The sequence below is a fragment of the Heliconius melpomene genome, chromosome 12, assembly GCF_056956725.1.
Source record: "Heliconius melpomene rosina isolate 202511_hmr_F chromosome 12, ASM5695672v1, whole genome shotgun sequence".
NCBI classification, from domain to species: Eukaryota; Metazoa; Arthropoda; class Insecta; order Lepidoptera; family Nymphalidae; genus Heliconius; species Heliconius melpomene.
In genome coordinates this window covers 10,106,663-10,133,438 of record NC_140400.1, presented here as the reverse complement: position 1 = coordinate 10,133,438, position 26,776 = coordinate 10,106,663, and the positions used below count along the sequence as shown (strand labels likewise).

Genomic DNA, 26,776 nt, shown 5'->3' with positions numbered 1-26,776 from the left:
CACATAAAGTAGGTAGGTAAAGCTAGTAATTGTAGTGTCAAAACACTTCACTCTCCACCTGATTTCGAGACATTGCATGTTGAGTGAAAGAACTTTTAATGAAAAACTGAAGTTCAACTCGTAACTAACATATCAGATACCACTTAGTTTGCTACGAAGGCTACAAAAATATAGCTTTACCAGTATAAATGATATAAATAAGTATAATTCTATACGGTTTTGTTAACACCGAAATAATTAACATAATTATGTGAATCTAAAACACGTGTTTAATTGTTGTGGTGGCTCGTAGCTCGGTATATCTAAACAGTAGTTAATAGGCCATTATGGGGGTTTTGGGAGATTTGCAGCATCTATATTATCTATACTTCTATATTATACTAATTTTATAAATGTGAATATTATAAAAGAGGCCGTCGCGGCGAGTTCTGAAACTTAAAACGAAATGCCTTGAGAATCAGGCGGAAATGGGGAACGGGAACCTTCCCACTAGGTTCCCAGGTTCCCCCTGCCTACTCTGCTACGTGCGCAAAAGGTGAAGCTAAAAAATTATTTTCAATATTAAATGTAAACAAAACATAGCAGAGTATGCACTAATGTAAGATTCACCATTCGCACTATGTAGAAACATATTTGTGAATGTATCAAGACAGCTGACTGACTTTCGTTTTTCTACTGAATAGGCTCCTTCTTCTGGAAACAACGCTCAGTGACACGAAAAAATGTTTTCTTTCCAAACAAAATAGAAATGTCAATATTTATTTTGACTAACTTAGTTATTTATTTGTTGTTTTACATACAAAATGCTAAGGTACATAGTATATCATTTTATGAAGTATTGAATGTACATAAATTGAGACTTAATTGATCGTTGTGCAGTAGGATAACGTCTCTACAATCTCGAAGGTTGTAGATTCAAATTCCAATTGGGGAACAAAATTATTTCTCTATCCCCGCTCTTGTGCAGCAAAGTGCGACGTTATATTCCGCCATAGCACAAGCAATGTCTCAAATTCAAGCAAAAGACAGGAAAAAACGCTAGGCTACTTCTGTCTACGGTGTTATATATGAAATACAGAGTGAAGCTGAAAAAAAATATACATTATTGTAGAACCTCGCTTTACCAAGCCCACTGAGCCGCGTTTGACATGACATATCTTCCTGTAAAGAATACCGGTATGAACAAAACATTTGGGAGCAATGGCTGACGGGCGATAAGCTAAATAATTATGATGGGCGGACTGTAAAAACAATTCATTTTATCATTCGGCTACTACAGTATTTATATTAGTATTTTTTTTTAATTTCGCGAATAAAAAATTAAATTTGTATTTTCACTTCCTTGGTCTGGTGTCGAGGCAAAACGTGGCGTTGAATTTCGCCAGTCTACACGCTGCTTTCAGTATTCGACAGAAAATGGGGAACGGAGTGTCTTAACACTAAGTTCCCTCTGCTACCCTGCTGTGCACAGGGAACTTTTATAAATTATAATTTATGTACAAAATGTGGAACAACCGAAGCCATAGAAAGACAAGTGAAATTATATTCTAATATTTAAACTATTATAATAACTCTATGGTATAATATACGCATTAGTGTTTAGTATAAAAATAAACACCATGAGTAAAATCAACAAAATTTGACGCGATGGAAAGGAAAACAACAAATTGGTTCCATACAAACGACACATGAATAAATTTACCTATTAAGCCTTGCACACATTGTTTGTATTATTTTATATAGTATTTTTTTATAAAAAATATTTTATACAGTTATTAATAAACTACTATGGTATTTTTGGTTCCCCTTTTTTAAACAAATTCTGTTAAAAATATTTTAATTACTTTGCATGGTTTTATCAAATATTTTTTATATAGATTTTTTAAAGTGTTTAAAATCATTTTGTGCTTTATTTATATTTACAAAATTTTTTGAATTTACTGCATTTTTATAACTAGAGGATATGTATAAAATTTTCATATTTATTATTTTAGGGTTCCGTACCCCAATGGTAGACCAGAACCTTTATAGGATCACTCTGATGTCCGTCTGTCTGTGTTTTTTCATAATTTTAATCATCATTCAATCAACAATCAAAAATATGGTAGTTGTAAATAAAAACAAATCCACAATTGCAACAACGAACATACAATCATTGTCTGAGCTATTTACATCATATTTTTCTTTTAAAATGATATTTTTCTTTTAAAATCATATTTTTCTTTTTAAATTGTGTTTTTATATTACTACTAAAAACTAAATCCGTTTATCGAACAAGCATAATAACGAATCTCGTTGACGAGCACGACGAAATTGGCCCGCGAGTTTATTGTCCAATCTCTGTTCAAACTGTTCTCGAATATGTGAGGACTCGATGAATGGTGTTATACGACGATATATCGATACTATACATATTGTAGTTTACAATAATATGAAGATATATATTTTTAAAGCATATTTTGATAGTAAAAGTTAGTTTCACGATTTACTTCGAATATACGAGTAGCAGAGATTCAAAGAAATTAAGAATATATTTAAAATAAACTTTGCAAAAAATATATATTTTATCATTTTGACGGTAATGTTATAAGTAATCCAAGTAATTATATAAAATTATTCAGATTTATCATTTTAATTTCTTCACTCTAGTAATGAGCGGTGCGGCGTTCTTGGAAATTGGGCGGAAAGTGATGAACGGAGTGTCTTAACTTTCTCTGTCTACTTAGCTATACGCGGAATACGGCATGAAGCTAAAAAATAAATTTAAAAAAAGTATACCTACCAATTTATTTTTTCCATCCCATCTCCCGTTTTTATTGTTTCTTAAATAATGTAAACTAATGTATTTAAGAAACAATAAAAACTCAATATCATTCCATTATAGTTACTATTTATATTTGAAACTATTATTTTGTATCAAAAAGTTCAACAAAATTCTTAAACAAAATCCAACAATTTATCCACCAGAACAAAAAGTAACGTTACACTTGAATTAAAATAACTCTAAGATACACTAAGCGTAATAAAGTAGCGGATTTGAGTTATTTGAAGCTTAAAAATATCTTCGTAGTAACAATGGAAGCTCATACTCGCATTATAACAATAGGACTGTAGTAAAAAGGACAATCAAACTAAAGTGCAACGATATGCCAAGTTTTCATGTACCTTACTCGATTTTTTCTATTTTCACTATTTTCTTTCCCGCACATAAGGGAAGAAAAACTTTTTAGAGTAATTGAGTTTTGGTTTGCGGAATTAAACGCCGCGGATTGTGTAATATAAACAGAGGAATGATAACCTGTGTAAGAAATATAAAAGACTAGACTTTTTTTAACAATATAAATGTGAAAGTTTTTGGTATGCATGTTTATTTCACTTTCACGCAGAAACTACTCAACAGATTAGGATGAAACTTCACAATAATATAGCTGCTACATTAGAATAACATATAGGCTATAATTTATATTACAGACCATATATAATATTAGACTTTTAAGTGGACAAAGTCGCACCAACGTCGCTAGTTTAAACATAAACAAATGTGAATTGAATCCACAACCACCAAGTTTCTAGTCAGATTCTTCTCAAAGCCACGTACGAGTATGTATCCACCTTTACATTCCCTGTAAGTTGCCCTGACATGTTTATTTCCCAGGCGTATTCATAGTGCTAGCGTGTCTTGTCTCTTTGAATATTTCACATTTCTCATACGTGCACCTCCTTTGCGTTTTTTTTACGCTAATATCATTTTTGTCATCTGTTTTGTTTTTAAATTATATTTTTTTAAGTTATTTCTAGAGTAGATAATGATTATTATTTATATTTTTATTTAAAAACAGGCTAGGTATATCTAAATATATTTATATGTTTGACTTTTTTGCAATAATAAATTCATTTAGATAAATCATCAAAATTAACGACATGTATTTAATTAGATAAGATTCGGTATACAATTGAGTTAGTAGACACGTTTCTTATGTGCGTGCAAAAATTTTGGCAAACTAAATTAATATTCAAACCATATCAATATAATATATATAAAAAAGAACTCTACTATAAAGAAACAAATTTTCATTTGCATTAATAAAAAAACCATCTCAATCTACCATAATCAAGGTGCTATAAAAACGTTGTTGAGATAAAATGCAAGCTAGTGATGTAACAAAGCTGCGTTACTCTTTTTCTATTATATCTAATGGTACAAATGAGTGCAAGGCAAAAGTTGTAATGCCCTCGGCGGATTCACTATCTCCATTAGTGTTGTGCTTTGCTACACCTTTTTTGTCTAGAATTTACTTTTGCGGTGAATTATTATACAAATGTTTGTATTGTAGGCTTGTGCATATTTTTTTTAACAAAAAAAAAGTATTCCGTATACAACAGGGTAGGCAGAGGAAGTTCCGTTCCTACGATTTTGAGATATGACGAGTTTAATAGAGGAACCCGAGCACAATATATTCTTTTCCGAGTAGGAATCGAACCCGGTATCATCACTTTTACAATTAAACCCTGTTCCAAAGCGCCATGACGACCTAGAATTAATTGTTTATTTATGCTTACATACATTGATAAACGAGCTTACACACCTTTTAAAAAATACTTATCATATATTATTTGTCCTAGTTAAATGAAATCCATGACTTATCGAACTCATATTACCAGCCAAAATTACTATCCAACCAACAAACCCTGAGGGTATATTCGGCCACAAATTTAGCTTTTTCGCAAATGCCACTTAAAAATAAACAAGTATTACTTCCGACCCTTCGTCCCAAACGTACGGAGGACAGGTCTTCAAGTCCTGACATCCACTATCTGTCCTTTATCCAGTGGAATACGAGCTCACATTTTATTATGTTAAGCCACGAGAAATAGATTTTCTTTTGTGGTAATACAACTTGGTTTTATAGCGGAGTCAGACGCAATTTATCTAAGTTGTTACTTACAGTATTAGTGGGCGATTTAAAATATGTCTCTCGTAGAAATTATTGTATTGCATTCGTGATGTATTTTGGTTTTATTTTGATTTAGATCGTATAAATATTTCAATTTTATAAAAAAAAAATGATAGTAAAATCGTCGTCGTGGCGAATGAATTTCTAGCTGGTAACAAGACGCTGCGCGAAGTTTTGTTCTGCGAAAATGTCTAACTTAGTAGTAAAGACATTTTTTTGAGAATCACGCTGAAAAAATTAAGATTCTAGTATAAAAATACTCTTTTCTTTCCCCATTAAGACCCCTTCGTTCTCCATTTTCCGGTGAATTCTGGAGGCATTGCGTTTTGAGTGGCGGATCTCAACACCCCCCTCGTTACCAGTGCGAGTAAAATAAAATTAGAATAGCACGTAGCCTCTAAGTAATGTAAATATTTTGTATATTTTGGCTATAATATAAATTTAACCGATTAGTTTATGAATGAATAAAAAAAATAAGTAAACACGAAAGTTTAGACTTTGTATTGTAAATACTTGAGATTGCTTAAAGCAATTGAATATAATCACCTATCCTTAGCACTTGCAGAGTAAAATTTGCAGAGAAAATTCTTTACAACATATTTGGATATCAAGAAAAAGGTAAAGTAATTATACCTGAAAACAACAGTAAACAACACAATTAATGTTAATGCTTCACATTAAACCGTGAAATATTGCGTGAACTTGAAGAAAAAGGGAATAGGGAATTTCCTTTTTTAAGACCAGGTATATTTGAAATGTGCTATATATCTCCATTACTCTGTAAGTAAAGATGTTCTTAAAAATAGTACTATTAACTACTTAATTGAGATTAATATAGATTTTTTTAGCTGTATCCCGCATATAGCAGAGTAGTCAAAGGGAACCTATTGTTAGGACATTTTTTAAACCACTTACCATCCAATTTTCGAGACATTAAATTCTACTATGGCGACAATGAAATTGATTCTCCCAGGTGAAAACGAACCGACAGCCGTCGCGTTAATGTACCTAATGCTAATTAATACTAAAAAAATAAGACTATACATAGTATTTTACATATTTAACCATTTTTATAGATTTAGGGAAAAGTCAAATAGTCTATCCTTATCCTAACAACGCCCATGCTATAGCTTAAAGCAAAAAGCTAAAAAAATGTGTATAACATATATTTTTTTACTTTTAGTAGATATTCAAATAATTAAACACATTTATATGTTGTTAATACGAATAAATGAAGCTATAGATTCTGTTACTCTTAAGGGACTATAATTTATGAAGGTCCAAAATGGCTGGATAAGTAGATTTTCGCTACTCAATTGTTTATATCAGGGCTTATAGCGTGGAGCTTATCAAAATTGGAGTCATTACGGCGAAATGAGGTAGTGGTGAGCATCTATCTGAGGATCTGGATGTGTGGGGGGTGTATGTTCGATTCCATATCCATCGAATTTACAAAAACCCACTGTTTTTCGGTTTAAAACGAAATAAGTTTACATTTCCACCAACAAAGACTTTTAAAATTACTTTTCTCCATTCTCTAGAACTGAGAGAGTTCATTTCACAAATAATACTTAATGTGTGACAACACAATATCTACATATAATATATTTCTTCATAATGAACCTACTACCTCTGGTTAGGGTTACCTCTCAATAGGTTGGTCGTAACATCAAAAATTCACACGAACTCTGCCTATGTAAATTCTAGTGAAATGTATTATTCATTTTAATTACTTCCAACAAAGCCTCTATAGTACACTATCGTCTATTATTTCAGGTGAAGAGACGTCCAAATGAATAATTTTTAGCTTTTATTTATGGTTTGAGGTATTGAAAATAGAAGCATATTTAAAATATAATATTATGTTATATTGTATTGTGTATGTGTGTATTTCACAGTAATATTACTGTGATAAAATACATAGTTTAATGTATTTAATATAATGGCAATTTAAAATACTGATGTTAGTAATATAATAACAATCACACAATAGAATAATTTAAAAAAAAAAAATTGCAAACAATATAAAAACACCAACGTGGCTCTGGTAACAAGGCATAGCGCAGCGGTGAGTTAAGTCACTAAAAACATAATGTCTCTAATTTGAGGAATATGAAGAACTGAGGGTTTGCCCTGCTATATTCGGAATACACCATGAATCTTAAAAAAATATATAAATTCAGAAACTGGACGCGTAACCAATTATAATTCCCAAAGAATCGTTTTAACTAAAAACGTTTATAGAATTTAAAAATTCAAAAGTACTAAATTCTTAAATTTCACATCATCCCGAATGTTCCAATATCACGTTTCAAAATGAAACCTCGCTTTGGGTCAGAGTGCGATAAATTATGCATATAGCTCTTATTTTCAAATTCACTGTTTAAGTCGTTAAAATAAAGGCAGTGCTCACTTATTCATGGGAGGGGGGATATCGTCGTGGAATACCGCCGGTTCCACATTTAGAATTGTATTAATTCTCTCTAATATAATATGCCTCAATTTTCTGATGCAGGAGGATTGGACTAAAATTTTAATGACATACTTATATGAGACATATTCATCTTTAACAGATTTTTTATTATTTATCAGCTACATGTTTTTAAGCTTCTAGATTATGAAACTGATACTCTAGAACACACATAGAAGAGTAGGCAGAGATAATTTGGGAACAGTTTCCCAAATTATCTCTGCCTACTCTTGAGTATGTTAAGACACTCCGCCGAAATCTCGGCGTATGTTTAGTTACCAAAGCGAAGAAGAAATATTGAAAAATATTTTTTTTTTTTTTTGTTACATACTTATTTTTAATTGTTGCATCTTAAGGATATATGTATAAAAATGTACTTTATACGAGTATATCTTATTTAAAGCGAAAAACCAACTTTAACTCAAATTGCGACTGGAAATAACACGAAAATTAAAACAGAACCAAGACTGTCTTAACGTAAGAGCGCGAAGCCTTTCAAATGTCAAATAAAAATATTTTCTGTTGACTAAATCTATATAAATATCCATCTCATCTTTTAAATATAAGAATCCTATTATTATATGGTTTTACTCTGAATTTTTCCAAGTAAGACGTCATTAATTCAGTTAGAAAGCTTAAAATTCCTTGAAGCTGAAAGGATTCCAAAGCTCGCCCTCATATATTATTCAGTTGGCGTCCGAGAGCGTAAATGAAAAAGTTGGTGAATTCAATGGCTATTGGAACACCACCAAAATACTTGTAAAATCTCAAAAAAAAACCAACTTTTAATCGATCGAAAATTACTTTTGACAAGTTTACATTAGATTAGTATTCGGGAGGCGGTTCGTGGTGTTAAGAGGAATAAAGTTGTTTTTATTAAAGTGAAATAGGAATGTGTTCCTTGCCATTTTATCCTTGCAAAGTTGTTTTAATATTATTTACAAGTTTTTGGCGGACTAATTTTATTTATTTATAAAATACGAAAGTATTAATATCGATAAGCTCAATATAAAATGTCATTGTAGTGCCATTAATTCATTAATGAATTTAGATTATAAGATATAAGTCAGGAGCAGGTTTAAAAACTTGCTACCGACGGAGAGCCGATTGTCTTAACACTAGGTTCCCAGGTTCCTTTTGCCTACCCTGCTATGTGCAGGATACAAAGTAAAGCTAAAAAAATCTATACAAAAATTAAATACCAAAGCTTTTACGCTACTAATTTTGCGATTTTTAAAACATTATTCAAATTACTGAGCACCTTCCAAATGTGAAAGGTAGTCATTCGAAATGGTATCATTGAGAAATAGCAATCGTCGGTTTTGAGTTGTAGGTATCCTATTTCAGAGGAAATTCGTTTTATCGTTATGCTCGCCAGTTCCAATTCGATTATGCTCGTACCAGGTTGTATTTTCGATATTACATGTCGAGCTAAAAAAAACAGCTTAACGGTATTATTTCGAATAGAAGAAATTGTTGGATGAGGCCAGGTATGGCGCAGGAACTCAAACGAGCGACTGTAAACGCAACATGATGTGGGTTCGATTCCCATTCTGTGACGAAGCACAGCGCGGCGTCCTGCTACTTAATACGAAATACCTCCAAAACTCGAAGGAAAATAGTCAATGGAAGTCTTAATGGGAAAGGAGTGTCTTAACACTAGGTTCCCAAGTTTTCTCTGTTTACCCTCGTAAGTGCAGGACAGTACAGCGTGAAAGGGAAACTAAAAAACAAAACATTTATTTGTAAAATATGAAAAGGAAAAACGCCTCAGCTTTAATCCCTAAACGTGCCTTTAAAACACACGCAAAAGTAAATGAAGACCCTTGCGAAATTAAGTGACAATAAATCCTCATTTCGCGTCATGACCTCATGAATATATTGGTCGGTTACTTTCGGTTCAAAAGTTTTAGCGACGAACTACTCAGATTACCGCCTGCGACAGGAAATTGTGCGAATCCCGATAAAGATGAGACGGGCGAGGAATCTAAAGGACTCTTATATTATTTTTTTATGTTAGCCCTAGTGCTTATGAGTTTGGAAAAGCTTATCGATTGATTTATAAATGGTTGGGTTTTTTCGTCAATGATTTGAAATTGGCATAGCCTGTCTTGCATTCAACAGGATATTTCGAGAGAGTCAGGACACTCTGTTCTCGGCTTTTGACCACCGAACTCTACCATAAACTATGAAACATGTCTTTTAAAGTCAATGTAATTCATAACTGCTTTATAAAATTCTGAAACTCCACAAAGTAATATTGACTAAAATACATAAGCCTAATGTTTCAATACAAAACTTTCCTTTTAATAATTCCAAGTACATTATCGATAGAACATTAGTTATTGGTTCAGTTTTAAATGGACGTACCGTTGAAAGTGATTTGATAAAATTATATCTGTATTTCTATAATATTATATCGTCTATACCTACTATTTATTATGTATGTAGTTATAGAATTTGTTTGGATGAACGCACTAATCTCAAAAACTACTAGTTCGAATTAAAATTATTTACCGAGGATTGTATGTAAATTTTTAATGTTAATTTATATTTGTTCACGCGAAAAAAACTTCTTTTAAAAGCAAGTACATACATACATATATGAAATACTAAAATTGATTTTTAGTATAAAAGCGTGATGATCACAACTTTGTTTTGAAACCTTTTAAGCCTTTGAAAAGTTTCATATTGTTTAATATTACTTTAGAACTTCGTATAGCAGTGAAAATCTTTTAAAGTAAACTGTTTTTATACAATAGTAGAAATGAAAATGAATTTTCATAAAAGTTTTGATAAGTAACTTTTATTTTGAAGCTAAAATTCTCTAGATATTATACTCGTATGTAATGTACGCTCTATTTACTGACACGTACTATAACTATGTTATTATTTTCTTTCATTAATTCAAATTTTTCATTTCAAATTTTCATTCATTTCAACGTTTGATATTTTCTTGCTATCTAAGAATAACAGTGAAATATTACCAAAGGTAAAGGAGATTGGAACCTAGAGTTAAAACACTCCTTCCTCCAAATTCGAGACACTGCGTGATAAGTGGTAGAACTCAGCACCATTATTTGTATTGGCAGATCAAGAAAATATCAAGAGTAAAAAAGACAAATATCTTAAAAACAATCGTAATAGTTTTCACTGTATTCATAACATATTTTTCCTATAATTCTTAAATTACTTTTTTCTCACGAAATCAGCAAAAAGCCATAAAAACAAATAAGCAAAGACAGTGGAAAAGAAAAATATCTTGGCTAGTCTTAAAAAGGCATAAAAACTCAAAGGTGATTCACGGCGGGGTTTACGGTCGCCCAGAGAGATCGGTCAACGGGCGGCCGAAACTTTATGTCCGATTCAATATTAACACGATGACTGCGACAAAATAAGACGTATATTTTATAGTTGTCGTAAAATGTATGAATGTTTTATCTTTTTAATACGATTACTTCGTGTGTGGGTTTAGTTTTGCTGATTTAAAGGTTGATTTATATGGGGGGAGTCCTTGTCGTACATTACCTCAGTACCTGCTAGGTATGAGCCCAGTGGTTGCTCAATGGCACAAGAATGTGACTGTAAACACGATAGGTTGTGAGTTCGATTCTAACTCGAAGTCACGCAAACACAGATATGTCTGTTCCACTCGGGGAATGAACTATTTTCATTTTGAACTCTGAAAACAAAACAAAGTGAGGCGTCAATACATAATGTCTCAAACTTTAGACGCAAAGTGGAAAACGGAGTGACTCTACACTAGATTCCATTTACTTACCCAGCTATAAACTGGATACAGCGTAAAACTAAGAAAAAAATAATATTCACTATTATGATTCAAAGTTCCATGTCAAAGAGAATGCTAATTTGTGCCGCAAGTAGGGGTTGCACAAAGAGGGGCAATCGTCCGTGAGATATATTTACAACTCTCTCAAGACACTTAGTTTCTTTGAGGTTTCTTAGTTTTCGTTCTTTTTAACTTTATTTCTTTTAGTTTTTCTTTAAATGACTTATTAAGCTTTGCGTTTTCTTGAGTTAAGAATTATAAATAGAATATATAATTTACTTGAATTAATAATAAATATTATATTATTTGCTGTAGAATTCAAATGTTAAGAGAAATTATATATTATCAAAACAACTGACTTACCAAAGTGGGGATCGAACCCACTTGCAACCCCGTTGCAATAATAGCCATATTGTGCCGCTACACTACGACGGCCTCAATAAATATATTTTAACATAAATTTTTCGGAAACCAAATCTTAAATTTACGTACACTCACTCAGCTGTGGATAGAATTTCTTATTCAAGGCTAGTGATAATAAAATGTAGCATTAAAGTAACAATAAAATGTTTTATTTGTACTATAAAAAAACCGTTAAAAACATAAGCATAATTACAATTTTATTATAAGAACTAGAAGCACCACTTAGTTTCTTATCTTCAAAGTAACTAATTATTGTTAGAATTAAGATATTTTTAATAGTGATCGTAAAAACATGGATCGACTTTGGTGTTTGCGCCAATGAGATGTTATTATGATGTTTGATATCCTAGCCAAAAACAATCAATCCTTTTATCTACTTAATAACTTACCTATTTTATTTCTTATTCTTTGTTGTGCGCCACACAGACCGACGCCAATCTACGCGGTTAACTGTCTGCCTGGTACAGAGGGTACTCGTAGAGAGGGTCATTGAGGGCAGCCTTCGCTTGGTCTGTCCATCGCATCGCGAATGTACCGCGTGGCCTGCTGCCCTCAACGTTTCCCTGAATCACATGGCGTTGCATGGAAAAATCTCCATGTCTAGAAATATGTCCGAATTTTTTTCTATTTTAATTATTTAACAAAATTAAAAAAAATGAGAAGTATTACTGACAACCATCGAAATGTCTTCTGTTATACCGAAATATTTATTTTTGTTTCACGTTTTATTCCGCACATAGCTAGTGGGTCGATATAGAAACATACTAACGTAATTGACAGAACGTACTATAATTTCCCAATTTGGGACAATGCGTCTCGAGTTGTGACATTATCTCTATCTTAGTGGAAAAAGTGAAAGTGAAAATAATTAATTTATCTGAGTGCAAATCGAACCTACAACCATCATATATAAAATCAAATACAAATCCCTACCGCGCCATGATATCCTCAAAAATTTTAAATATTTAAACACAAAAAATATAACCACAGACTTTTACAGTAATATTACCAAAGTTAATAGACCACAATAAAGAAAAGAATTCGTTTAATAAAACAAATTGAATTATGCGAGATTAATGTGTCAAAGAAGCTAATTCCCGTTGATAGAGAAGAAAGATTACAAACAGTGGTTGGCTCTGTTGTAAAATCTATTGTACTTGTCCTAGCGAGATTTCCTCGAGAGACGTTTTATAATGACTTTAGTTTTGTTAAATTTGCTTGTTCTTTACTGTTTTATATTTGACTAGTCGTCGCCCATAACAACGTTTACGTGGTTTGTGTGTCGTTATTTATGGTAACTTAGGTAGGCCTGACATGACTGACATTTCTATGTAATAATTGAATAAAGAATATTAAGTTTTTTTTAGCTTCATGTTGTATTATAGTAGAGGCATCCTGGGAACCCTGGGAACCTAGTATTAAGAAACTTCTTTCCCACGAAGATTTCCGTTTCCTAATTTCCGTTACTCTACTATTGCTGCGCAGAAGTACAGTTTTCGACTGTTCGAATGATTGTGGTTTAGATCAACATTCGAAGGAATAGTTTTATCTTATTTATTATTAATTATTATTTTATAAACAAAATTTACGTCAAATTTAGAAAATTGCTAATGGATAATTGTTGCACCAAATGAATGACCTATCATACAAATGAAAATAAATAATTCTTTTGTGAGATTAAATATGGGAAAACATTAATTTATAATGTCGACATTAAAATACATATTAACAAATAAACGTGGAAATACAGAAACATCAAGTAAATATTGGATTATAATGTTTGAAGGCGCGCTCATTATTTCGTCGAAATGATAGTATGTGGATTAAACAACACAAGGCCTATTGATTAATTAATTAATTGAACGTAAGAGAAATGAAAAATTTTAATAGATGAATGTTTATTATTATTATTTTTACCTTCACTATATCTACAAATAAAAGAGTAGAAAGATTCTAGTGATTGACAATCCGTTCCCTATTTTCCGTCTAATTTTCGAAACATTGCTTGTTAAGTAGCGAAATTCAACCGCGCTATGTGTAACAGAGCGGAAAAATTAAACTAGTTTTAATGTAATCATATCTCTGAATTCTGGAAGAACCTACAACCATTGGATCATAGTCCCACTCCCATTACGTCATATATCAAATATATTTATATAGAAATATAACATATATTTATCTATCTATACTAATATAATAAAGCGGAAGAGTTTCACTTTTAACATTTTATCTAGATTGAAATTATAGTTTACTGTATAACATTCTAATAAATAATTAAGGAGATGTCACTGATTCGAAATGACCTAGCCTTCGGGCGGCATAGTATGAGTATGACCGACGCGAAAATATTCTTATAGTTCAAGCAGGCGTAGCCGCGTCCGGGTCCACTAGTACTAATATAATAAAGCGGAAGAGTTTGTTTGTTTGTTTGTTTGAACGCTAAGATCTATGGATCTACTGGTCCGATTTACTTTGTTTTTGTTTTGTATGAAAGCTGCATTCTTCAGAAGTGCTATAGGCTATATAACATTACATTACACATATATACTAATAAATTAAAATACTTTCTAATTTGACATGCAATTTATTCTGCCATGTTAATAACAACCGTCGTCGCTACGCGACCGCGTTCGTTACCGCGTCATTTTGATATTCATCCTTATGAAAATAAATATAATAGTCACTTTTAGCATTTCATCTAGATTGAAATTATATTTCTATAGAAATTATATTCTTATATTTCAAGCAGGCGTAGCCGCGTCCGGGTCCGCTAGTATAGAAATAAAACAACAAAATACAAATTCCAACATAATGCTTTATTTTACAAACACTACAATACCATCTAACATTACGCCGTATTATACAGACATCGCTTTATATACAGAAAATTTCAACATTCAAATACAATATTACGTAAAGATATAAGGCACATTTATAACGTCTTAAACAAAAGTTATCAACTACTTGTCCATCGACAGCATCGAACGGACTCAATGTTTGGGAACTTTCATACTAAGTTTACAAAATCTAAATGTCTAATAGAAACTATTTACAATAGTCGTATTATAAAATATATTTAAGACATTTTTAAATTAATAAAATAAAAAAGGCAAAAGTCTAGATTTTTAAATATGAAAAACCAAAATGAGAGAGATATGTTAAGATATTTTTTTTATCTATTTCAACAAATTCAAAACAATAAACAAATGTAATATACATACCTATAAAGATTTTACATATAATTTTATAATATACTGGCACGTTACATTTATAATTTTGATAACTTTTAATATTGATATGAATTGAAATTACGACTTAGTTTAAATTTGACAAAAATATTCTACGTTATTTTTTACAATATTTATCCTATTTATACAAATAACTGGCAGTTTTGTATCTAAAATATTATAAAAATCACAAAATGGAATGTTATATTGGAAATTCTCTTCACTATATACTAATAACAGATTTTCTTTAGGTTTTCCAAATGGTTACTAAAATATGTACATATATTTGATTTTAATAAGATAATCGAAATCAAATATTGACTCTATCCGCTACAAAGTTCTTACTACATATATTTATGTTTAGCATGTCAACTATTTAAAAAAAACTATTATTTTAAAACCAAAAATTCAAAAAAATAATTTCTTTTTTTAATCTTCAATATATAAATAAGTAAAATTGAGTAATTTCCTCAGAAAGAGTACAATACAATGCAATTAATAAAAAATATAAATACACATATTGTCATTTATAAAATAAACTAATAACTTAACTTTAAAAAACAACAATACATACAAAAACCAAAAAAAGTCTAGGCTCATTGTCATATAAAATCTATAAACATAAGAAGTAATTTTAAAATAAATGTAAATACATTCGTTTAATAACATAGAAAAAATCAAAGGAAACACAATCAGTCATCTGTATTAAAAAATCTTAATATGCCAAAGAAAATAAATTCGCTGTAACTTTTAAAAATACAAAAATATTTTTTAATAATAAAAACAACTATTTCCATACTAATCTTATTTAGTTTTATTTAGTCAATACTCAGCTACGTTATTTTATTTATAAATATTTTTCCACTAGATCAATCTAGGACAAATATTAAACACTAATATGGAGAAATCACAATATCAAAATCAATCCATTCCACTTGAAAATGGATATTTATGTATAGTTTTAAAGTTGAAAAAACTTTCATTTACTTCAAAATTTGATAATAATAATAATATGTAGCAAGATATGTACATTATATTAAAACTAACTACTGAATGATAATAATACTCCATAATGAATACTATTATTATACATAGAATAATACATTTTTTATTTATTTAAACTAATAAAGAAATATGATTAAAATAAAATAATAAGGAAAACGACAATAATCTCATTGAAGTCTTACAAAATAACGTTCGAGACATAATTACGAAGAGATGAAAAGGTTATTAAATTTCATGGTTTGTAACTTTTGTCAATTTAATAAAAAACTTTAGCGAATTTAGGCCAAGTCTAGGGGTCAATTTATGAAAAAATTATAGACTATTAAAACAATTTACACCCAAATCAAATCTCACTTCATTAAAAATTTGTGATTCTATTAAACTTTAAATATAACAGCTACGTTACAACACACGATGCGTCCAACAACAAGTGTTTCTTCAATACATTTACAATAAAAAATACATACAATTACATAAAAGTTCACTCACATACACATTTGTCTGTTTGTCCGTGTGTTTATACACATGTAATAATCTATATAAACATCACTTCGTCGTAGGCCTCCCGCTACTCGACCGCGAGTTCGGGGCTTAGTCTGTCGGCGTTGAAGTTCTCCATGTTCCACATTTGTCGAGCTTCGGATTCGTTGCAAGTTTCCATTATTATTTTATCCTTGTTTCTTGATATCGCCATACATTTTTCGCTCGAGCCGTGCTTTAGTAGTTTAGTCTGTAAATTATGGAGTTTTGTCAGGTAAGACAGGTTAAGAAAAATATAATACAAACTATTATATGTAAAACCACACTGTTATATGTATAAATAATTAAAGGGAATGGCGCTGGCTTAAAATTTGAAATTCATGACTCAACATTATTTGGTGTCCACGCGTTTTATATCTTTGTAAGTTAATTAAATAAAATATAACAAATTAAATACAAAAAAAGTAATAAAACACTAGTACCATAAAATATTATGTACTAGTCGCATAAAATTTTTCGTTGTGTTAGATATAACAACATAAAGACAATTCTAATTCCAAATTCTAAAATTCTACCAAAAAATTACGGAAAAATAAAAAGAAATGAATCAAAAATAAAAACGTATCGAATAACCGATCACCTCATCAATCACGACTCAATTTACCTGCCAAGTGTAACACTCAACACGAAAATCGATTTAGAGAATAATTAAAGCACCTAAACCTATATGAGAAATTTATGTATAAAATGCAATACGAAACAATCGTGAAGAAATAAAAGAGACAGTAAACATACATCTAACTCTGAATCCGAAAGTTGTAGGTTGAATTCCAGTCACTGGAATTATTATATTGAAACTATTTTTGTTTTGGGTCTGGCAAGATAAAGTGCGGAGCTAAGTTCCGCCGCTTTCAATTCCTACAACACACGGAATGAATTATTTTAATTCATCGCTCTGGTAAAACGCAGTGTTGAGTTCCGTGGCAAGTGCGGAACAGAGTGTTTTAACACAAGCTTCTCTCTACCTATCCTACTTGCTGTATGCTGGAACTATACAAGTATACTTTGTAAAATGCACATTTTCAACTCACATTGGGGTCATACAGCCATAACTGATTACCCTTTGCGCCGTGACAAGGGTAAAGAACCACGTCGTGACCTGAATAGTCGAGACAAGTCTCGTCACGACGAATTTCACCATTCTTCGAATACATCCAGTACTGAAAATTATTAAAATAATAATATAAATATAGTGTTTATATAAGAAAAGATAGAATTTAAATTTGATATTTAACGTACAATAAATAATAAAAAGTAATTTAGAATATAATTATAAATAAAGAATATACAAAACACTGTATATTGCCATAGTGACAATCTAAAAAGTAATATTTAAAAATATCAAATTTAAAATTAAACCTAAATAAAAGCATATGTATAAAAAAATAGTTATCTTATAATATATAAAAATAAAGTATTCATATTATGAACTTTATGTTCTCCATCCACTGACACAAAAAAATATTAAAGTTAAATAACGCATAAATATTGTACCTGAAATATATTACTTTTTTGATCAATCTACACATATACATACATATCTTAAATAAAAAAAAATGTATTAACATATTTACATACATACGAGTAGTACAACCGTATAATATAAACAATAAACATACATACTAAATACTTTTAAGAGAACAGAGCACAAAGTAAAAAAAATAATAATACAAAATTAGTCATTAAAATATAATAATATCTAATGTTAGTCTTAAACTAATCTTACAATCGAAAAAAAAACCTGGCGGCAGTACCAAAGTTGAAGTTGTCAATAAAAATGAATCACATTAATAATAATAGATAGTAAAATAAAGTTTACCCGCAGTCAATATTATTTCGTTATCAACCAAAATCTGAGTGCACACAAAAAAAAAACTAAATTGTTAGTATTTATTATCAAAATGATAAAAGTCATTTCATTAGTCATAACGTATTAGTTAGTGGCATACAAATAAAAAGGACGTAAAACGTATGCGTGTGGAATAAATAACGAATGACTTGGCCGTCACGCAATAGCTTTGTTGATTAGTAGGCAATTTGATATGCGATACAAAAATAATGAGGGATATAACAATGTAAATTTTAAAAATTTAAATAAAAATTATGTAAGAAAAGAGATTTCATTATTCATTGCAGGTTATGAAATAGCTTGTCTGAGGCTATTTTAGCTATTTTTCTAAAATTATAAAACATAAATTTATACTAAAAAGAAATTGGAATTATCATAAAATTTACATTGCATAATTCCCATAAATCATGCATCGTTGAAATAAAAAAAGACGGCAATTATACCACAGTACTTCTTATGCACTATGTTAGGTCATTATAAATAGGGCGTTACAGTTTACATCATTTAAGGTAAAGTCTCGCTTTTCTACATCCAGATGTAGTGGAAAAAGTAGTGTGGTGTAATCGCCAGTTACACCCTTAAAACGTCATGTAATGATGACATGGAAAATTATTAAAAAAGCTTAAGCGATACCAAGTGGTCTAGACAAACCTGGTTTCCGTATTCGCCATGACAAGGCCATAGATTGACAGGTTTTTTCATATCCTCCGGTCCGGCCGCAGAATCCAAGCACATTTCCAACGATGGGTTCCCGATCTAATGTCATCGACAATTTAAAAAGGCGTGCCAAAGCAAGCGTGCTGGGTAACATTATTACTTGGACATTACTTGGAATTTATCATTTATACAAGTGGTATGTATAGAACATAAATATATCATTAGTATAGTATTTTAGAATTTCAATATTAAATTATGTATAAGTAATAATGTTACAATAATGATAGTAGTGATGATAGAAACAACAAAACCGCTTATTCCTCATATAAGAATAAGCTTTATATTGTGCCAGTCTTAGCCCACAAACGAAAGAAAACAATCTCAACACGCTTTTTTATCGGTACCTGATCGCCACCACCGCGATGGCACGAATGTATCATAATAGATTGATCTTCTCGCGATTCTTCAACCGATTCTCCATCGAGACAACGATTGCCAAAAACTTCGTTACGAATCTAACAATTGATATAACGAATAAAAAAATAATAAAAAGAAACGTTCCTAACGCCAAATCGTGCAAAAACGTGCTTGAACAGACAAGTCAAAAATTATTTACACAATAAAATCTATAAAAATTTCATCGTGTATTTGCAATGTGAATGAATACATAAGTGTAACTTAACACTTAAAAGTGCTCGCATGCTAGGAAATCAGAGTGCATAAGGGGAAACGAAACGAAATAACATTGTCTAAGACAATTTTTCAACGTGGTACTGCCGAAAGGTGCTTATTTAAACGATAAAACACCTGATTTCCTCCTTGACGGTGACACGGATAAAGTCCGACTGGTTTGTGATGGTCAGATTTTCGTGTCGGTGAATCCAGACAAGTTTTTTCGAAGGCGATATTTCGAATCTGTACAGGTAATAATTTTGATGGGCACATTGTAAATACCATAATAATAAACAATAAAATTAAATTTAGCACTCTTTAAAAGTTCAGAAGTTACGATCGGTAATATAAATAAATTACTTTAATTTAATTTTTTCATACAATAACTTGACTTTAATAGCAATATACAAACCTCGCCGTGAGCTACAGACTCTCCGGGGATAAACAACTCGGGATATATATTCTTCAAGTACCATTCGAATGATTTACACTCGAGCTTTTGTCGGAGGTTTCTACGACTGCTTATATCGCCATAGTCACCTTTATCGTTACCTACACGTTGATAATAGTACTTGGCGTAATCATCCAACCATACCTAAGATATAAAAAATATGATTAAATAACAATACTTCATATAGCAATGTAATCGTAGACAATAATCAATAATAGATACCTCAGCCAATCTCACAGAATTCTTTTTCAATACATTTACTCCAGTCCTCCATTTATAAGGTGATCTTTTTCTAAATATATGCCCAACATGAGAACAAGGAACTATTTCAAGTGTTCCACCGCACATCCACGTCTTAAAAGACAATTCCAAGTTTTCCCCACCCCAAATGTCGAATCCGCTATCATATGTGCCGAGTCGTTCGAAGAATTCCTTATCAATTGCAAAAAGGCCTCCAGCCATAGTTGGAGACCATACTGGTTCAGCAGTATGCTTATGTCGAGCCCTTTCCCTAGACGGTACTGGATGCCAATTAAATTGAAGATTCCAATCGAAACCGCCTACATTGACGGATGAGGAGTCTCTGTAGTGATATTCCAATGTATTATCATCAATAACATCGATGACAGGGCATACAACTGTAGTTTTGTTACGCGCTATTCTGTCTAATAAAGGTTCAAGCCAACCTGTGAACAATATGTAAGCATATTAAATTTGAATATTTTAACCTAACAAAGGTAAAATTCATCTCGTTTTTTTAGTGTCCGAACATTTTTTGGATATTCCAAGTTGAGTTGCAGATGTCAACGCTGAACGTAAACAAGCTAATGTAATGCTAATAAAAGTAATGTAACAATAAAACCAATTTCTCAAATAACAAACGAACCTATAACCATCATGAGAAATTAAACACTTTCCGACGACGCTACGATAATGTCTGTATATAAATCTAATCTGGCAATATTAAACCCATTAGTTATCTGATGTTTTATGACTTTGATAATATTATCAGAGTGGCTAAGAGTGACAAATAGTAGCGCTTAAATAAACGTAACATCGTTATCTAACTAAAAAGCTTTGTGCCGCTAGTTTAAATATGTACTTTGTTATTTTAATATACCTAACAATACTTTACTTATTTAAATAATTATTCACGGTTTTTTCAACACGAAAACGTCAGTTCTTTGTTTTTAAAATTAATTTATTATCGAAATCATTTTTTCATTTTTTGTTGCATTTAATTGCCTCTCATAGACTAGATATGAAAAATGTCCTTTTAAATTCTAACATTTAATGGAAATAGAACGAACAGCCGCGGCGTTAAGTTATAACAGTGGCGGCGAAAATTTTCAATAATCAATTTCTATCGCGTAGACAACATTAATTACAAAAACGTCAGGAATAATACAAAATAACCTAAATAACTATAAAATGCATCATTAAAATCAATAAAACTCACCTTCAGTACATTCGCAATGGCTGTCCAGATAGGTGAGAACAGGCGCCGTGACATATCGAGCACCGAGCAGTCTCGCCCTAATGAGGCCCTCGCGTCGAGTGGCGCGAACTATCCTAACTTTGGGCAGGGATGACATGTAATCGTCTAGCTGTTGCATCAAATGCGCTGAAATGCAATCTCTCGGTGTTAGTAACGAGGAAATTTTTAGTGTGGAGATAGAATTTATAGTAACTATTTTTATTTTTCATAGTAAAGCTGAATATTTTTGAAATATTTTTATCAGATACACTACGTGTTAATGTATTCACGCTTAATCCCGCATATAGAAGAGTAGGTAGCCTAGTGTTAGGACACGTCAGACGAGATCTACGTATTTACTCCTTCTTAACCTATCCTTAGAAACATAATTATGTATGTAAATAACTTAAGTAATTGTAGTATAGTCATCTCGTTTAATTTATTGGAAGATTTAGATAATTATATTTAATACTCATTTAACAACTTGCATATTTATATATTATCTATAGCTAATGCATATACAGATAGTGTTACGTTACTATAAAAAAAACTATGTTACGTCGGGATGAAGAGTGAAAGAAAAACGAATCTAAATCTGCATAGAAATAATATTTATTTAGCAAATCTATTTATTTACTATATACTAGGTTAGAGAGCCTTTATTTTCTATAGAATAACTATACTTACGCATATCGGAAAAGTCATCAACTAGAATAATTTCCTTTATCAAGTGAGGCGGCGATCTGTCAATGACCGAATGGACGGTCCTTAGTAACACTGACCAAGCTTCATTGTGAAAACATATAACAACCGCCGTCTGTGGTAGATCTTCTAGATATCGGCCAGGTTGTTTACACCTACGAATAAAATAGAAGATGAAATATTGTACTTTCTATTATAAATTATTTTCATATATAACATAAATTCAATATCCAAAGAAAACACACATTCTGGAAATCAAAGAACTTTTCCATTATAGAAACATGCTAAAACTTACCATTCGTCCCTCGGGTCGGGCAGTTTTCGCCTAATCGATATCAAGTCGCTCACGTACTGATTGAAAGCGTTCTTTTTCCATCCCTCAGAAACCGCCAATTTGGCATCGTCGGTCATATTCGTTGGTAGCACAACCGGTTTTCCCAGTTCGCCCGGTGCGTTGTCTGAACCGGGAGCAGCAATTACGCCGAGCCCTGCAGGATAGAATCGATTAAGGATTTTTTTATTTTTATGTGTCTAGTAAAGGTGGTGTACAGATTATTGTCACAATGTAATTTTCAATTTTCCAATTTTTTACAAAAAAGGTTAATATTTTTGTTTTTAATTAAATTTTCCCAAAAACATGCATTAGCAACCGATTTTTAGTATAACTTCGCAATATTAATTCAGTAAGTTTCCTCATCAGCCTGACCTCTAAACGCTATATATTTCCGTGAAAGCACAGAACCCAGATCTCGATCGGACGTGCGCCGTTGGCACGTTACATCCGATACGTGTGAAATAGGGCTAATGTTAGCGATTAATAACATCCCTTTAGGTCGTGAGAATATTGCCCATTAATTGGCTTTCCATTATAAATGATGAGTGTCGTTTAAATAGCGATTTAAAATGAATATCGAAAATGAATTGGAAAATTGTATGATTTATGGAAACAGTTACTTAATTTAATATTTTTTATGGAATACTTACAACTGAATTATTTACAATAATAATAATAAACATTTCTCCACATATCTCAAGGTAGAGACACAAAAGAGAGACAAGAAAATATGTTGACTAAAATTTTATGATTTTACACTAGACATATATAATACAGATACCTACATACGCTAAAAATAATAAATTAATATATACAAAGAAAGCAAAAAGCAATTACAATTACCTTCTTTCCCTGCGATCCGACCCATCCAGTCGACTCGCGTTGGTGCTGCGATTGATAAACGAAAATTATCATGCAATATCTACATGGACTATAATATTGCATTTACTGGATAGTTTATAAAAACTTCTCAACTAATATGTTATTTAACGAAAATGCGAGATTAATAGATACAATATTATGCGTTCCATTCAAGAAAGTTAATTATTTATCCAGCATACGCAAGTTATTTTAACTTATAAGTATGATAAATTGAAAGTAATTATTATTTAAAACAAAATAAAATAAACTATTAAGATTTTTTTGTGATATCAGTTATTGATGTAAAGGAAAGAAGTATTACAAGTTGTAATGAAATTTGAAAAGGCAGGTTCTAGGACAGAGATAGGACTAAGCTCTTGGGATACTTTCATTCTACATTCATTCGGCTCTGTAACGTCTTCCCTCATTACCATTTCTATTGCGTGGGCTAGAAAAGACAATTGCGACCGCCGGTTTCTAAAGGAACATCGAAACACAACGAATTAGAACTCTAATGGACTTGTGATTTAGGATGGCCATTAAATTCGTGACAGACGATAGCTCCACGGAATTGAAGTTTATAGTGATAAAATATAAAGTAAGCAAAAATTAAATTTGAATTGAATTATTAAATATAGTTAAAACAATATTTCAATGTAAAATATCTCCCAAATTTGTTTTTTGGCATCGATTAAACATGCATCACATATACTCGTAAATACAATTATATTTTAGTAACAACATAAACGCAAATAAACGTAACTATTAGCAAACGAAGTGCGGCGGATGCATAAAGTTATCGAATAGCATCAGAACCTATTGTTACTACACCATTAAAGCTCATGCAATTTGTTATGTCTCGTAAAACATGCTCACCATCAGATAAGTTGTTGCCGTAGGATTCGCTTTTCTTTTTTGTGGACGTCGGTTTCGCCATTTTTAGTGGTTTTGCTTCTGCATCATCGTATTCGATCGGTGGCGCTACGATGGCGTTCCTTGCATTTGAATTTGTAGTTAGCAAAGCGACCATAAACCACAGAGCTGTCAGAATCAGCACAGCTTTTAATATCAACGTCCTTCTTCTCAAAAAGAACATACTGTAGTATTTCATTTTGCTTATTATTCTTTTATGTTTCTAATTTAAATTTTTAATGTTTAGTCGTTTCACTTTGCTATATTGTTTTGCTATTGCTATATTATTTTGCTAATATTTTAATCCCTTATAATGACTAATTTAGGAAATATAATGAATTTGAGCAATGAAATACTATCTATAATCACGAAAAGCGACTAGCATTAAGTAGTAGATATGTCCTCGTTGGATCGATCGATATAAATCAAGATATGTATGTTTTTGGAAACAGTGATATGTTTATATTATTTATTTACATTATTCTTAAATTCTGGGATGTTGCTATAATACGTAACTAATCACGTGACTAATTATATTTTTTTCTAGTTTTTTGACTCATTTCAAATATTTATATCTCTTCATATTCTCTTTTAATACTGCCAAACCTGTAACAAAAACGTATACATGCTTAATTATAATCTAGAATTATGTATTCTAAATTCTGAATAAATATTTCATTATTATTTCTTGGTGCACCTTTAATACCGTAGCGAGGATAAAAAATAACGCACGTAACGATTACGAAGACAAAACGAAACATTAGAAAAGCGCTTGACGTTAGATAATGAATCCTCGACATTCTCACCCAGGTGAGTAAGCGCAATCCGTACATGCCTACGTGTGTATCAGGGTTGATATTTAATGGAATATGCTAAGGTGTCTCTAGATAGCGACTAGTATAAAGATACGATTCATATTATTATATTATCTACTTAAATTAAAGCTTATTGTTTTACATAACAATAGCGTACGCATTTTTAACAATTTAATATACTCTAGCTGAAAACATTGAGGAAATTTTTACAATTTTTAAAGAATTTAAACATATCCATCTATATAATTTAGAAATGCACATTACAATATCTTAGAGACAAACTAAATCTTACTGCTATCACTATTTCCTGAAAATGGTACTTGAGATTTCGAGAATAAAATGAATTGCTATAAAACTTTAACGTATTGTAGGAATACTACTACAATTAAATGGCTTTTTCATGCTATTTGAGAAGATAAAATATTACAATCCTTAAACGATAATATTCAATTTTAAATTCAGTTTAAAATATAAGATACAATTTACGTAAATAAGTGTACCAAGAGATACCGAAATTCTTTCTAATAAAGTAAAATTGGTGTTTTATTTAACAAATTAACAATTATTTAACAAAACAAATATTATTATCATTGGCTTAGTAATTCTTAGCATCAACAATAACAATTAATAATCCTTAATATTGCAAATATCTACAGAAAACAAGTATAAATTTATATGAAATTAGTAAAACTTATCAACAGTGACTACGATAAAAATTAATTTAACTTACAGTTTCCAGAATACAGTTGAAGTTTTCAGTGCAGCTTCTGAAACAAAATATAACATCTTAAATCTTTTAGGTCAGGATATCCATTCAGTAGTCTATATATATTGAACCTAAATGGAGATACGAACTATTTTGACGGAATCTTTACGGTTTCAATCTAACGTAAATATCCAAATAGCGATCCCGACTATCTTCCACTAGATCATCGTGTTGCGCCATATATTTTGGGAACCTAAGGTTTTAGGAACAGACAAATATATTTAGCACATCAGTAAATAATAAATATCGAAACACTGTAGTAAATATACTGGGGATAAATAAGGTGGAGAAAGCAGACCCAGCTCAGATGGGAATAATAATGTTTAGAAGATAAAGAGGAAGAGATTGTCTGCAAAACGCAACTTGCATTGAAATTTAAGCTGGCTTTAAAAAATTGAGTAAATAAATAAAAAAATGTTTTTTTCAACATTTATTGCTTGCATTTAATAAAAAATAAACTTGCAAAATTATCAATTGTAGAAGTATATTTATTAATATAATTAAAAAACATTTTCATAAAACTTAATAATATAAAAAAATGTAAGTTAGCAATATCCAATTTTTACAACATATTGGTACGACAGGGAAACCAGAGGCCAGTCTGAAATACCTCAGTGCAAATAGATGCAATTAATTTTTTTATTATATTTGTGTCAAGGAATACAAGTCGCTTTTATCGTTTAGAAGGAATTTTAAGCGTATCCAAGAACTTAATTATGATATCTAGTTGAAATTGTTACTTCTTTTTATTAGGATGTATTTGATTACATTTGTTTTATGAGTAAGCACAGTAAAATATATAAAAGTTTTGGAAACATTTTTATTTTCAAGCATCATATATTTTGGATAGCAAATATATAAATGTTGACT

At 30.9% G+C, this 26,776-nt stretch overlaps 1 protein-coding gene across 6 annotated transcripts in view; it reads right to left on the bottom strand.

Annotated features, from left to right (window-relative positions):
* Nucleotides 1–14,433: 14,433 nt before the first annotated feature.
* Pgant9 (polypeptide N-acetylgalactosaminyltransferase 9) overlaps nucleotides 14,434–26,776 on the bottom strand; it is a 105,133-nt gene continuing 92,790 nt past the window's right edge. For 4 of the 6 annotated variants that reach the window (XM_085193964.1, XM_085193962.1, XM_085193965.1 and 1 more), the window contains 11 exons: nucleotides 25,871–25,907; nucleotides 24,290–24,931; nucleotides 23,396–23,440; nucleotides 22,514–22,706; nucleotides 22,204–22,373; nucleotides 21,499–21,663; nucleotides 20,262–20,725; nucleotides 20,001–20,183; nucleotides 19,724–19,831; nucleotides 17,442–17,570; nucleotides 14,434–16,600 (listed from right to left, as the gene is read on the bottom strand). In XM_085193964.1, coding sequence (XP_085050090.1) covers nucleotides 16,439–16,600; nucleotides 17,442–17,570; nucleotides 19,724–19,831; nucleotides 20,001–20,183; nucleotides 20,262–20,725; nucleotides 21,499–21,663; nucleotides 22,204–22,373; nucleotides 22,514–22,706; nucleotides 23,396–23,440; nucleotides 24,290–24,524 — 1,854 coding nt within the window. In that variant the 5' untranslated portion in view covers nucleotides 24,525–24,931; nucleotides 25,871–25,907 and the 3' untranslated portion in view covers nucleotides 14,434–16,438. Of the gene's footprint in view, nucleotides 16,601–17,441; nucleotides 17,571–18,910; nucleotides 19,016–19,723; nucleotides 19,832–20,000; nucleotides 20,184–20,261; nucleotides 20,726–21,498; nucleotides 21,664–22,203; nucleotides 22,374–22,513; nucleotides 22,707–23,395; nucleotides 23,441–24,289; nucleotides 24,932–25,870; nucleotides 25,908–26,776 lie in introns of all 6 variants that reach the window. The other 2 variants (XM_085193966.1, XM_085193967.1) reach the window with 2 other exon arrangements.